The sequence below is a fragment of the Lactuca virosa genome, chromosome 4 (assembly GCF_052849685.1).
Source record: "Lactuca virosa cultivar CGN04683 chromosome 4, Lactuca_virosa_CGN04683_v6, whole genome shotgun sequence".
NCBI classification, from domain to species: domain Eukaryota; kingdom Viridiplantae; phylum Streptophyta; class Magnoliopsida; order Asterales; family Asteraceae; genus Lactuca; species Lactuca virosa.
In genome coordinates, this window is record NC_136429.1 from 523527911 (window position 1) to 523544144 (window position 16234).

The following is a 16234-nucleotide window of genomic DNA, read 5'->3' on the forward strand; positions in this document are numbered from 1 at the left end:
TTAACACGAATCATTGGCCTCTTTTTGACTTTTAATGTTGATTTGCAAATGAATAAATAATATCTTAAAAAGAACCTCTTTTTCGACGTTGTGATTTCCAATATTAATACTACATTCGAATAATATCGTGCATAATAGAATATGTTTACATTGATTTTTTTTAACGGCTAACAACAACCATTAAATTTTAATGTCACTGTAGCACAATCAACTTCTGTGATTTGTCCAGCTTGACCAATTATGTTTTTTTCTTGCGCATTAGGTCATCTAATTTTTACTGTACATGTCAAGTAGGTCATTATCGTTATTTTTTAACCATTCCTCCGTTAACTAGTTATCTAAATTACACGAATGGCCCCTATAGTTTAAATTTCTTTCGTAATTGGTCGTTATCAGCCATGTTACTCTAGGGGCCAAAGTGTAACATTGAATACCCTGTAAGCATTGATCTGTTAGTCGAGTTCTTTCTTAGTTCCCTCTTCTTCCTTTTGCTTCTTCTCAGCTTCAGCAACTTCTCTTTCTACTCGTTCTTGCTCTTCCCTCCTCTGGCGTTCCCTAGCCTGATTTTGTAAAATAAAGTTAGTCAATCAGATGAAAAATTGAAAACTAATCTTAAAAAAAAAAAAAAGTAAATAAGAGCTTACTTGACCAGCTTCAAGTGTAGCTTGATATGCATCATCTTGTTCATCCCTTAATCGGATGTTGTTTCTTCTTTCCTCAGCTTCAAGTCTTGCTGTTACAAGAATAGGGGCACTTTCTTCAAGAACCCTTTGCAACATTGTTAGCAGATCTTCTGGTGATTTAGGCCCTTCAACCTACATTATATATATTCACAAAGTTAATGGTAGATTTCTAATTCCTATAAAGGCATTACATGTTAAGAACAAGCAAAGATACTTTACTATTATTGACACCAGTGATTGAACTTGTTACAAGGTCCTTCTCATTTAGGGACCCTTTACTAATGTGAATGCTTACAATTGATGTTTCTTGGGTTGATTAGGGACCAATAGATGAATAAACTTCAGGTTAAATAGTCTTCAAACTTCATAATGTGAAATAATTTATTTGTATACTCAAGAGTCCTGACATTAGGTAAGATACCTGTTGGAGCAAAGCAATTCTCTGATTAGTAGCTGTCATGACAACAGCACAGAAAGCAAACCTAGAAGCCTTCAAGTTGTTACTCATCTTGAACCCTTCACTTGCACTAATACTCCCACCCCAAGCAACGAAATTCTCATTTACGAACTTTGTCATAACCTCGGAACAGAGAGTGTCCTCACAGAAGGATGATGTATCAGGATGATCTGGAGAGTGCAAGTACCCAAACGACGAGACCCGAAACTGAACTTAACCTCCTTTCGGCTGTATGATCGAAGTCGAAATCAGGTAGCAGGATTTCGATGGTTTGATCCTTCAAGTTCCCGTAGGTCCTCCTTTCGACTGAAGATACGAAAATTTTGGAAAATTCTCTCAACATTTCTAATCGATTTTGAAGGAGCATCGGGTAAGTTGGGATACGAAATAATTTAGGGAAGATGATGACAATGTTACGTTTTGGTCCCTAGAGATTCAGAATTATGGTAGTTTTAGTCGTGTAATTTAAAACATGGATGATAACAACCAATTACGAAAGAAATTTAAGCCATAGGGGCCATTCGTGTAATTTAGATAACTAGTTAACGGATGAATGGTTAAAAACTAACGATAATGACCTACGTGACATGTACAGTAAAAGTTAGATGACCTAATGCGCAAGAAAAAAACATAATTGGTCAAGTTGGACAAATCACAAAAGTTGATTGTGCTACAGTGACATTATCCCCAAATTAATTGTTTGTCCATAAAGGGACTTAAACCTATATGAGAGTCACATCTTTTAGTGTATGTACTAAAGTGCAACGTTAGTTTTTCTATAATTAGTTTATATTACAAATTAACTAATTTAAGTTAAATGGTTTTCTTTATAAAATTAGCACATTTTATTTGTCGTTATTAAAAATTAAACTTTGAGAAAAAAAAATTAAAAATTAAACTAGAGAAAAAAAAAACAAATGAGTTTAATTCTATTTATCAGTTATCAAGATTTAATAAAAAAACTAGTTGTGAGACACATGTATTACATGGGTTAATTTAAAAAAAAAATTAATTATAAAGATCAAAATATTTAAGAACTTTGAAATAATAAGAAATAAGAAAAATAATGAATTATTATAATAGAAATGTTTTTTATCTTTTAAATTTAAACAAAGAATTTAAATAAATAAAAGAAACTAATGAACTTTAATTTTGAGAATTTTGAAATTAAAAGGTAAGTTCATTAATTAAATTGATATCCATTTATTACTACTTTATTGCAATTGTTACATTAAAATATTATATGAAATTTAATAAAATAGAAAAACTCATAAAATGACATGTGGAAAAAAAATTAATTCAAAATAACCATAAAATGACGTTTGGCAAATTGAATGAGCGTGTGACAAGTGGCAAAAAAAAACATTCATTTATTAGAGAGGATAAAGAGTTTACCAAAATAGTTATATGTGAAATTGATATAATATCTACGAAATTCACAAAAATGAAGTCGTTTTGAAAAAAAAAAAATCACGGCCATCTATGAAAATAAGGTTTGCATATGAAAATCAAATAAAAACATACAAAAAAACAATAGTTTTAAAGTTTTGTGTTAAAAATCTTGAAAAATCATTTTCAGCAAAAGAAAGTGGTATTATAGTTTTGAAATAGTATAATACACAACCCATGGTTTAACAATCACAACCCATTCCTTTATACCCATCGAACAATAACAAGTTTTTAGAGAGTTTTACCCATTCCTTGATACCTAAAAACCACCCAAGTAACTCACATCAACATCTTGAAAACCCCTGTTACGACACAAAATAAAAATACTGGACAATACATTAATATATATTAAATTGTCTTTTCTATAATGATAGTGATGATGATGCAATAGGAGTCACCACTGGCATATTGTTTATTTGTTTATGTATAGTATAGAGGCTCTTATGTAAATATGTTACGATATATATTGATATCAATACATGCAACTCTAATTTATGGGGTTTCCACATAATCTATCATGGTATCAAGCCACCAAAACCTAACGTAAGGCTTATACAAATCGATCGGATTTCCAAACCCATTTTTTTTTCTTTCTTCCTCCATTCAATCAACTCTTATCATCTGCTTAAATCGATCTTGAGGTCCCTTCGCCACACCTATGCCCGCAAAGCATCACAGTCGTTTCCCGCTTATTGATGTCGTTGTTTGCTCATCGTTGTCCATGTCGTCGATAATCACAGCTCCCGCTGCCTTCCTGCTATTGCTGCTTGTTCTATGACATTACTAAAATTAGTCATATATTCTATGCAATATTTAAGTACATTTAGCTACATTTTGGTTATTTATTAAGATATTTGGTACTTATTACGTCTAAAATCCATTTTGTAGCATAAAAGACATTCTCAGGGAAAAAAGAGCTAAAACGCAAGCTAGAAGCTAAGGACTTGAGGAACTCATCAAAGAAGAAGAAATCATGCAAAAAAGTATTTGTCACGTCGTGGTCAATTGTATGCCATGACATGGTGACATGTCTTGACCTAAAAGATTCCCCGACTGATCTGCATGTAAACCTGGAGGCTACGTGAAAGAAGTGTCCACCACGACGTGGTCAGCCATTCAGCACGATGTGACAACATATTTTTGGTATCTTATTTAAACGATCATTAGGTCAAATTTCGAGAGAGTATTGCGAATTTCTACAAGTAAGGACGACCAAAACCCTATTAGAAACCCTAAGAAGGTCAAAAAATTGATGGGAGGGCAAGTATTGAAGAAATCTACATGAAGAAGACGATAAATCATTCGGTTTTCTTGAATTCATCATGTCTAATCTAGCTTACTATATGTTTATGTGCTTTTCTGAGTTAGTTATGGGCTAAGAACCCTTTACTTTCATTTGGCATAGATGAACCTAGATATTATGCGTTGATTTCGACTTTTATGGATTAATTTATGTTTGTTTTTACTTGTGTTTGATAGATCAACATCCTAATATGTTAAAGTTTAAATTTTTATTGTTTATTCTACAAGTTTTGTGTACAGAGATGATCATTCTTAGTGTATAAACTACATATCTATTTATTTATGATCATTGAATTGCTAGATCTAGAGATTGAACAAATCTTAGGGTTAGATGGTAATAGTTAGTAATTTTGATTGTGTTAGAGAGCATTAATGATCCATACTATGTGCTTAAATTGATTGTCTTGATCATAGACATGTGATTACTAGATCTTGTCAATCATAGTCCAAATAAACTTACAATCAATTTAGTGTTCACTTGTTGCATGAACATTGTAATAGTAGTTCATGAATTGATAAAACACTATGAAATTAGAGCAATATAACTAGTAACTTCATAATTTGGTAAACACATAAATAATCCAATGCATAAAAAATCAATCATAGGGTAAATGTGATTCGAAGGTAAACGAAAGTACTCTTTAATCTTGATTTAAAATCGTTTTCTGTTTGCTCCTTTAGTTAAAGTAATCCTAGTTAATTCTTAGTTGATAAGTTAAGTTTTTCTGAACTTACAAAATCGGACCCCCCCTATTTACAGTTATTTTCTAGTTTAATTAGTAGCGATAGCTTTTAGTTAAAAATATAAGTTCCCCGAGTCCGACACCCTTCTCTCAAAAATGTTATCGTCTCAGATAAAATGATTAAAAACCTTATCTATGTTCGTAGATTTACAATTGACAATTCCGTTTGTATTGAGTTTGATCATTTTTGTTTTACTGTGAAGGATCTGAACACTGGTACTCCCCTCCAGCGCTGTAACGACACTGCCTCTGATCTTTATCTTATTCTTCCTACTTCTGCTTGATGTGACTCCTCCATTGCCCGTTGTTTTGTTTCTCACAACACTTGGCATAGAAGTCTTTGTCATCCGAGCACCATGAGAGTGTATTTTTAAACTATTTAAATCACTAGGGTTTAACTATTTAAATTACCAAAAATTAAAACTTTTAATTTCAAATTTGAACTATAAAACCATAAGGGTGCAATTTGAATCTTTTCAAAAACTAGGTTAAATCTTTGAATCAAAATAATCTTATATTATCCATATTTAACCAAATCCACTAATTTTGATAAGGATATCACATACCAATCAGAAAAACCGAACTTAGGCATTGAAAACGAGTTATGGTAACTATCCAAATAAAAAAACTGATCAAAAAGTCGAAAAACCCGGCACCAGACGAGTTAACTCATCGAGTTGGGTTCTGAACGCGTCGAGTTCACCCAACTATTCTAGTCCTAAGATGAACTCGTCGAGTCTGGCTGCCAGACAGCAAAAATTTCGATTTCTTGATCTTTTGGCAGTTCACTTTTGCATCTATTAATTGAAAAACATCCTAGGCTCTGATACCACTAATGGGTTTTGAGCATTACATCAATCTTATGGTGTACATGCAACCCTAATTGCTTTGGATATAAGTTTTCCTCTATTAAACATACAACTATGAACACCAAAGCAATAACCCTATGGACTAGCATACAATTTCGAAATTTACATACAAATTAGGGTTAAAAGCTTACCTTACTTGTTATGTAGCAATAACAAGATTAATCCTTCTTGATCTTGACTTCTTAAAGCGTAGTGCCCCAAGTGTTGCACCTCTAATGGAGTCACAAACACTCAATGCAACAAGATGACTTGGAGAGGGAAGGATTTCGGCTAGGGTTCCTTGGAAAACATGCATAGCCGAAAATCCTTAGTGAGAGAGTCTTTATATAGCTGTGGCTGCTAGGGTTTTCAGGTGGAAACCCTAATACCTTACTTAGGCAACAAGCAGCCCGTGGACACCTCCTTAAGAGGCCTTGGACGAAATCTATAGGGCCTCCTATAGGATTTCGTCCACTCCATAATTAAGGAGTCCAATTAGCCCAGTTCTGCAACTATCAATGATTTGCAGAACAGTCCCTCAATTATTAATCAGTTCCTTTAATCCCAAACTTAATATCAAATTAATTTCTGATTAATTACTAATTAATAATATGATTTCCAAATAATATATTAATCTTGTAATATATTAATAAAACCATTTTGAGTACCAATTTATTATTCATATAATAAATCCTACTCTCTCTCCTCTTGTCATCCTATCAAGTTGCATAAGTGAAGGCAACCCAAAAGGACCATGCTCATAATCAAGTCAAGTACATACCAATTATAGTTATGGACTTAGACACCTAATCCAACATGGCCTTCTTGGGATTAGGTCCATAATAGTTTTTAGGTCCAATTAGGAAGTTGGGCCATATTGGGCCTTGGGATGCCATTTAGGAAATTGGGCCTTTTGAGCAAATGGGTTGGGCCTTGGTTATGGTCTAAGTAATAAAAAGGTAAAATGGTCTTTTACCCTGGATGATGTGCAACTAATTTAGATTCTTGATTATGGGTCGAGATCAAATTATTGATTGGATATTATTGATAATGTTAGAGCGGGGGATTTTTCCGGATCAGCTGCCGAAATTTGTATCTGAGAGATTCTGCAGCTTGAGTCCTCATTGTGTTTAGCGGGTCGAAGGCACCAATACCGACCCATGCTTTGTTATGTTTAGGATGCTAGTTGTTTATGTGACTCTTGCAAGTGTTATGTGTTTATATGTTTACCAGGCGGGGCCCGATGTCGGGCAGGGCCTGATGATTATATTGTATGCTATTTATCTTTGTGATTTTTATGCATGTGATTATATGTTTGTATGTATATCGGGCGATGTTTGTATGTATATCGGGCGGTGTTTGTATGTATATCGGGCGGGGCCTGATGACTGACAGATCTGTTCCGAGCGGGGCTCGATGTCGAGTGGGGTCCGATGTCGGGTGGGGCCCATTATATGTTTGATATGTATGGTATGTGGTATTTTGGGGAACTCACTAAGATTTGTCCTTACGGTTTCAGTTTATGTTTCAGGTACTTCTGGTTCGAAGGGGAAGAGCTCGGGATGAATGCATTGCACACACCACACTGTTCCGCATTTTACATGACTCTGATGTATTTGGATGTTCATTGACATACTCTGATTTCACTATGGTTTTATGATATTTTTTTGGATAATGGTTTTATTAATATAAAAATCGAAATTTTTGGGTTTGATTTTTGGGACGTTTCAAGTTGGTATCAGAGCCTTGGTTTGAGGGATTCAGGCACACTCTCGAGTTTGACTGAACTCAAACCAAGGAATTGATAATCTTTTAAAATAAAACGGTTTTCTAAAAAAAATTGTAAAGAAGAAAGGGGTGTGATGCGTGCATCGACCGAGCTCAAGTAAGTGATTCCTAAGATACCCATACATGTTAATATGTTATATGATGTGAATTTTTGCATGCTAGGATAAGGCTAGGGATACTTTCAGGAATTGCATGATAGAATGGCATGATATGTGATGTCTTGTAGCCTAGGAAGCAGTAGATGCCATGAGTGGGAATATGCATTGGAATCAGTAATTTCTAAGTGTATGATTTAAAAATATATACGGTTAGGATCACATAGAATTAGAATGATTGATTTGGCCTTATTTCCTGTTCCTCATTTGGTTGTGGTCCTAGGGTAGAGTCTTTTATTTGACAGTCTATTTGATCATGTATTGTGTATAATTTGCATGCATAAGGCAACCGAAAGTGAGAGTGGAAGTTCCTAGCATGAGTTGTATGTTCTTTGGTTATTCTATGGTTTGGAGTGTTACTGCGCGAATGCTGCTTGCTTTGTGATTTGTGGAACTCTTAGTGATATGAGTTAACTATTAAGTGAATATGTCGAGTCACATGTTGTTAAGATTAAATAATCTCCGAGTGATGGATTTGACTCTATTGCTCAGCTCTTGTTTGAGTCTAACCATTGTAGGGTTGAGTCTGTTACTCGAAGGATTATCTAATCTCTGTGGCATGTGATTATATTCATGAGGTAGTTAACTTGTGTTAGTGAGAGTTCTTCAACAACTGATGGCAGGGTGAGGTCGAAAACCTAGTTTGGCCTAGGAAGTGCTTTAGTGGGCTTAGTTGCACTGTTTAGCAAGTACGTGGAGTACTAGTTTGAGAAGGTGACCTGGAGGATTCGAGGTAATTCTTGTGGAGAGTATGTGTAGGTGTGGAAGGTAGTATTGGGCCCATACTACTGAAAGCACATGATCCATACTCGAGTTTAGGAGAGTCTTGGAGAATCTAGGAAACTTGTGGGATGAGGATTTTGGGTATGTGTTGATCGTTTGTATGATTGTTTTCAGAATGATGATGAGCACTCGTGGAGGAGGTTCAGGTTCTGGTGCAGGTACTGAGACGATTGATGAGAAAATGCGGGAGTTCATCCTGTCAGAGATCACCCGCGATATTTTGGAGCAGACTTTGGTGATCTTCGGTATGGTCAAGGAGGGGATCATGGAACTCTTAGATGACCGTCTTAGGGCTTTTTAGACCGAGATTGCAGTAGGACAGTTGTGGGCCCATCGGGAGCTCAAGGCTTGTGGAGCCCTAGAATCTTTCGGGAAGGAGGATCCTATTGCTAGCTCTTGTTGTGAGGGATCGAAGGTGGGTTATGCATCATGCCTTCTGGGGGATCAATTCCATGATTGGATTGCTACTAAGGTTTCGCAAGCTTTACGCGAGGAGTTACCCGACATCATTGGTCGTTTCACTGATAGATTGGTCGCCAGGTTCGAGGATCGGATCTTGACTGTTCACGTAGTTGATGGGATGGCCGAGGTGACTCAGGAGTAGGAGATTGGCTTGGAGAGGCGACTGGGGAAAAGGAAGCAGACTCATGGTCCGACTCTAGTAACAACATTTGAGCAGTTGGATGTTGTCATGTCTAGTGTTAGATGCCCAAGGGTCCACGATGTTTATGTGAAGGATGAAGGAGCACATGAGCGTGTACGCGGCAAGTCTAAATGTGGTAGGTGCGGATGTGTCACACCCCAAACCAGACGGCAGAAACGTCTGGGGGTGGAGGACTTCAATTGTAGTATCACAACATGTATATTAGTTATGAAAACCCAATCATTCTGAAATAAATGATTGACAGTATGTTCTTGAATTAGTATTCCGAACACGTATGTTCTTGAATCAAAACCCAATCATTCTGAAATAAATGATTGATAGTATGTTCTTGAATTAGTGATTCCGAACATGTATTTGATAAGTGTAAACCCTTGATTTGTTCTGAATCAAAACCCTTGCTTCTTGTAAGACATTGTATTCTAGTATACTTGAATCATGAATTATTGTTCTATGTGTAAATTATACCTATTATAATTTATATGTACTTTCTGAATCTGTATTTAACTATGTTTGCATGTAATCCCTTGCTCAGCATGTTACAAAGGTAGTTAAACTGATGAAATAACTATTATATTTATATACATATACAATTTTATATATAAGTAAAATTTAAACGACACTCGGACAAATAACCGGTACTATAAGCCCACATCCAAACAAGGAAAATGACCCAAAATGAGTTATTAGTCCTAAGTCTTTTAAATCTCATATATATATATATATATATATATATATATATATATATATATATATATATATATATATATATATATATATATATATATATATATATATATATATATATATATATATGCAAATATGAATTTTGGGGAAAAATATAAGTTTATAAACGAGTTTAATGTTTTGAGTATTTTTAATGATTTAATGTTGTTTTATCATGATTTGAAATCATGATTTTATAACACAAAGTTCTTGTGTTATGCTTGTATCCCCCCCTTAAAACAATAGAAATTATGAAAATACGGGGGTATGAACTCACTTGTTAGATGGTGATTTGGGCAGCGTTTCGTTTCCCGGAAAGGAGTTTATTTGACGAGAAACCGGCTCAAATCGGGCAGAGTTTCAACTGGAGAGAGGTTAACTTCTCGGGAATCTCGGGACTTCTAGGCTTGTTTAGGGTTTGAAATAAGATATCGGGGCTTTAGGGGTTGTAAATATGCTTGTGGGGGTAGAAAGTGTGAAGAAAGGTGAATTTTGGGGTGAAATATGTGTGAAATCTGAGAGGTCTCGCATGGCTTTTATAGGTCGAGGCCTCTGACCGAAGGAGCTTAGTCAGCAACACACGCGTCGGACAGGCGAAGGGTACACGAGGCGAGGCTTCGGACATGGCGGCTTCTGAGTGGACCGGACTTCGGTCCAATGGGAAGAAAGCACGATGCAAGGGGGTGTCTGAGGGGTGTCTGCGGTGTGTCTCCTGCGAAGGTGTCCGAATGAGAGTGGACCGCAGACTTGGTCGAATCAGAAGGTGCCACGCGAGGGTTCGGTCCAATCAACAGTCGACACGTGGAAGCTCGCATGCGAGGATGACGTGTCCGAGGGTCATGCATGCGAAATTGCCCGGTTTTCCATTTTTCTTGATTTTTGTGCCAAAAACTTGCGAAAATCATAACTTTCGCATACGAGCTCCGTTTTTGGCGTTCTTTATATGCACGCGTAGGTAAAATCATACTCTACGACTTTAGTTTAGACTTCGTCGGCTAATTTTGACTTTATTTTTAATATTATTATTTTTAACAGACCGGGACAGAAATCCGTTAAAAATTCATAACTTCTTCATCCGACGTCCGTTTTTGTCTGTCTTTTTACCGTTGTACTAATATTGACGAGACCTTCAATTCTCGTTTAGGTTGTGTCGGCTAAAAATCACTCAATCTTTATTTCGAGTTTTTAGCTGTACACTGCTATACTGAAACTTAGAAAAATCGTAACTTCCTCATACGAAGTCAGATTTTGCCGTTCTTTATATGAAAGTTCCCGGTTTAACATAAACTACAACTTTCATTTAGATTGTTAAGGCTGAAAAGCCTTTTATTGAAAATTCAGTTTTTACACTGAACAGTGTTTTGCTGGTTTTGTCGCGGATCTTCGATTGGTCATAACGTCTTCGTTATAACTCGAATTTTAGTGTTCTTTATGTTTTTGGAAACCTTGTTACAATCTCTATCACTTGGTTCATTCCAACCGAGATTGTTTAATAATTTATTTTTGAGGGTCAATTATGTAAATATGTACAGTATGCTAAAATTTCTCTTTATTATATTAAAAGAAATCCAAATAGACCTACATTATTACATAGGTTTGAAATAACGTTTTGTTACATTATCCCCCCGTTAGAGAGAATTTCGTCCCGAAATTAGCATTTCAGATAGACTAGGGAAAAAGATGTGGATACTTCTGTTTCATTTGATCCTCCCGCTCCCAAGTGAATTCAGGTCTCCGTTTTGCATTCCAGCGAACCTTCACAATCGGGATACGGCTTTGTTTGGTTTTCTTAACTTCCCTATCTAGAATCTCTACGGGTTCTTCCACAAAGTTGAGGCTCTCGTTTAACTCGATTTCCTCGAGTGAGATCACAAGTGTCTCGTCGGATAGACACTTTTTCAAGTTCGAAACGTGGAAGGTAGGATGAATGTTATTTAGTTCTTGGGGTAGTCGAAGTTTGTAAGCTACAGGACCTTCCAAGGTGAGACCTTTAACAAGACGCGGTCACCAACCTGGAATTCCAAGGGTTTTCTCCGTTTATCAGCGTAGATTTTCTGTCTATCTCTGGAAGCTTTAAGTCGCTCCCGAATTTGTACGATTTTGTCGGTGGTTTCTCGAATAATTTACGGACCAGTGAGAGCACTGTCAGGAGTTTGACCTCTAGCTAGCTGCGTGTCACCCACTTCAGCCCAGCACAGAGGGGATCTGCACTTGCGGCCATATAGGGCTTCAAATGGAGCAGCCTTTATGCTAGTGTGATAACTATTGTTATAAGAGAATTCAACAAGGGGTAAATGAATATCCCATGCTTTTCCAAAGTCTATCACGCAATCTCGCAACATGTATTCTAATGTTTGAATCGTCCTCTCACTTTGTCCGTCGGTTTGTGGATGGTAGGCTGTACTCATGTCCAGCCTAGTTCCCAAAGAGTTTTGTAAAGACTGCCAGAAACGAGAGGTGAATCTACTATCTCGGTCCGAAATAATAGATATTGGTACACCATGCAGTCTAACAATATCCCTGAGGTAAGTTCTGGTTAGTTTCTCCATCTTGTCGGTTTCTTTTATTGGCAAGAAGTGTGGGGATTTGGTTAATCTGTCGACGATTACCCAAATAGTATCATAACCACCTGAAGTCTTGGGTAATTTGGTTATGAAATCCATTGTAATCTGCTCCCACTTCCATTCAGGGATTTCAGGTTGTTGTAATAAACCTGAAGGTTTCTGGTACTCTACCTTGACTTTGGCACAAGTAAGGCACTTGCCCACAAAGGTAGCGATTTCGGCCTTCATGTTAGGCCACCAGTATAGTTTCTTAAGGTCCAGATACATCTTGTCTAAACCTGGATGAATGGAGTATCGGGTTTTGTGTGCTTCATTCATAAGCACATCTCTGTAACCACCGAACTTTGGTGTCCAGATCCGGTTCATAAAATAATAGACTCCATCATCCCTGATTTTGAAGTTCTTATCCATTCCTCTCAGAGTTTCACCTGCCACGTTTTTGTTGGATATAGTGTCTAAGTCCATAACTTTATTTGGTATGTACTTGACCCGACCCGGCATGGTCCATTTGGGTTGCATGGCATTGCAATACTTGGATAGACTAAATGAGAAAATAAGGCACTTATGATTATTAATATATTATAAGTTCTAATATATTAATAATAATATTATTTAATTAGTATTGATCAAGTATTAATCTAGTATTAATTTGGTGATCAAAGTGAGACTAATTAAATATATAGGGTTGATTATGACAATCATCAATTCTTTTATGGTGGATTAATGATCCATGGTTTATGGGTTTGGTTATAACCATATGGAGCTCCATGGATAGTCCATGGGAGTTACAAACCCATGGGTCATGAGAAATCAAGAGTCATGACAATTAAGGGCATTCATGTGTAAACCCTAATTGTGACAACACTATAAAAGGAACCCTATGGCTAGCAAAATCGTGACCTAGTGTTACTAGAGAGGGCATAATCGATTTTGAGGCTAAGTGACATTCTCTCAAGTTATTCCAAGTTTTGTGGTGTTGTGTGAAGCATTTGAGGCACAACATTTGGGGTGCTAGGCTCACAAAGTCTTGAAGGAATCCAAGCAACAACAAGGTATGTATTTCTACTAGTTTTATGTTCTATGTAATCCCCATGCCATGCTAGTTAGGAAATAACCTTGAAAAGAAATTTGCATGTATATAGAGAAAACATAGATTCAAGGTTATTAGGGTTGCATGTACACTTAGGAAGTGTTAGAATGCTCAAAAACCCATCAGTGGTATCAGAGCCTAGGATTGTTTTCTGTATACTTGATGCAAAACTGCTTAAAAATCGAAAATTCTGCACTCTGACGACTGGACTCGCCGAGTCCATGGGGAGGACTCGTCGAGTCCATGAACAAATTCATTCTACTCGCCGAGTAGAATAATGCACTCGGCGAGTAGGAGCGTGCTGGGCAGTTTTTTCGAGTTTTGTTGCTGGAAATGGATTAAGATCATTATCCCAATCTGTTTTGGACTTGTAAAATCTGTTTTTCAAAATGATAATGATTATGTTAACCCATTTTACATGACTTTTATCAATTTTCAAGTATTGTATATGTTTATATGATTTCTTGAAATTGCTTGACATGAATTTGTGTTCATATGAGTTTGGAAGATGATAGGAATTATGTGTAACCTCCATGTGTGTTTAATTCATGATCTTAATGGCTATGATGGTGTCCATAACTTGTCCTCAAGTTATGGATAACCAAAAGTCACTTCTTTTAATTATGATTAAAGAACTAAAGAGGTTTCATAAAATGAAGAGTCTTCATTTTTATGAACCATTAAAACTCATAAGTTACAAATTGAAGAGACTTGGAATAGTTTCAAATCTTGCCCTCAAGTTTTGGAATTTGAAAAAGTCTTACACTTTAATACTTTAATTCCAAATTAAACCTTAGATTTTTAAAAAGTTTAAAAATCAACACTTATACTATTATTATAATTTTATTATATAGATATGTATAAGAATAAGTCATTCTTACCGTTAGTAGGCCTCATTCACGAAGCCGGTCTATAAGGGGGGTATAAGGTTGTTGCCTATAAAATGGTGACTTAATGGGTGTCCACTCTCACCCACCGCTTCCTTGATCGGTGGAGGGTCGTTAGCCGAACGGGTAGGATACGACTTTAAATACTCGTTAAAAGTATAATGAATTATAAAGTAACTATACATTATAAATTCCCAATCTTAGTTACTTTAGGAAAATGTGAAATTGGTGCTAGCCCATAAAATTACACTTTGTACCTTACCAAGTCGTTAGTGGAGCGTATGTGGTTAACCGGCACACTAAAATGGACTAGTAAGAGTGGCAAAGGGTAACTTGACTTTATTATAGATCGATGGAGCGTGTGTGGTTAACCGGCACATCGATTAGGTAATATTGTTGAGGGTACCAAGTCAATTTGTATGGTTATTCACACCTTGTTTGTGATCCTCGGCATCCCAGTCACAAACTTGAGAGGGCACAATCAAGATTCAAACATGCCATTGAAAGTTCAATGTATCTCAAAAGATCTAGGAGTTTCAAATCCAATTAAAACTTAATTATATTTCGTTTTTCATGGTGGAAATTGGTAAATCGTCATTTACCTACCTTTAACTATTTTATAATTTGGATTACGGCATCCCTCTTCCAGTTATAAATAGGTTATTGGGTCCTAGCCTTAATATTTCATATTGGGTGTTATATTAAGGACTTTAAATCAACTAACTTGAATTTCTCCCATTATAGATGTCTAGTTTAGACAGCTATGGTCTTCCCAAATCTTTAGGAAGAAGCTTTCTAATGAAGATGATATCCCGAATGGCAATCAAGGTGAAAGATCAATCCCTTTGTTATGCATTAGTGGGACTGAAAATCATACTTCACTTCCTCCACCTACTCCAATAAATCTCCCTATCCCACAAGTTTCAAGACATGATAAGTTCTAAGTCACTCAATCCCTATTGGCAAATAAAGTCTATATGTGCTTAGGTCTTGGAGATTAAGTCACATATTGACAAGCCGGGAGAGTCGGGTGTCGAAGTCTCAAGGTAGCTGGCTGTTGACTTGGTCACTCCCTGATAACAGATCATGACATGACCCTTAATGATCTTACCTATTTGCTTGATGATGATGAATCAGCAATGATTTGGAGCATTGGTAAAGCAAAATTTGATTGGAAGATCAACTTCCCAAACTTCCATGGACATTGACAATGGTAACATTGGAAGTCTAGAAAAACTTTCTCTTCCCAATTGAAAGGGATTGGCCATAGTCAACTCGGTTGACCAAATGGTAAAGAGAAAGGCTAAGTCTGTGATAGTCCCGTGTACCGTTTCTAAAGAGTCCATATGTTTCTGTTGCCAAAGGAAGGGCATTGGTTGCGAAGCTGCCAAATTTACCTAAAAGTCCATAAGGATAGTAAAGTCAAATGTTTGACTCTACTTCAGGTAAAGTCCATTGTCTAACTCTATTAAGTTTCTATTCTGAGATTCTTATTACATGATGTGACTGGGTCACATGTTGATGTTTTAAGAATCAAAGAAAAGTGAAGAAATTTAAAGGAAGTATATGCTGATTCTGATCGCGAAGAGGGATTTTGATCGCATGGTTCGGTGATCAGAATTTTGAGCTATTACTTAAGAGTTGAGACATATTGCTTAGGAATAGATAACAACAAGGTTTTCATATGGGTTGTAAGGATAAGTTTTCCGCAAAGTTTTAAAATAAAGAAAAGTTTTGATTTTATTTATTTTAAGTATCCTTACAATGGCATTTGTGAAAAATTGTTGATTATATGTTTCCATTAATAGCAATATTTGAAAATGGATTTGATTCTTTCATTTGTGGTAGTATCATAATTTACCAAATAAGGAAAGATTCTCATCGCCCAAGTTTCAGTTAGATAGAAACTTGGAATCATGCAACCTGTATTGTATGATGAATGAGAAGTTTTCGTCTTTGGGAAATTAAGACTAATTCCTTGTTCACATGTACATGTGAGTGAAGTGAAGGACTAAATGATTGGGTACACTTGGTTGTGTGCTGGTCAGGTCCACCACAAAGGTAGATAAGATTATTCGTTATGATTTACTAAAGTTTG

The 16234-nt window shown here is 36.1% G+C and overlaps 1 protein-coding gene across 1 annotated transcript in view; it reads right to left on the reverse strand.

The window, feature by feature from the left end:
- Positions 1-452: 452 nt before the first annotated feature.
- LOC145107120 (plant UBX domain-containing protein 10-like) overlaps positions 453-16234 on the reverse strand; it is a 172743-nt gene continuing 156961 nt past the window's right edge. Inside the window, exons 3-5 of the mRNA XM_079043986.1 lie at positions 1105-1347; positions 645-815; positions 453-560 (exon numbers count right to left, since the gene is read on the reverse strand). Coding sequence (XP_078900112.1) covers positions 453-560; positions 645-815; positions 1105-1347 — 522 coding nt within the window. The remainder of the gene's footprint in view (positions 561-644; positions 816-1104; positions 1348-16234) is intronic.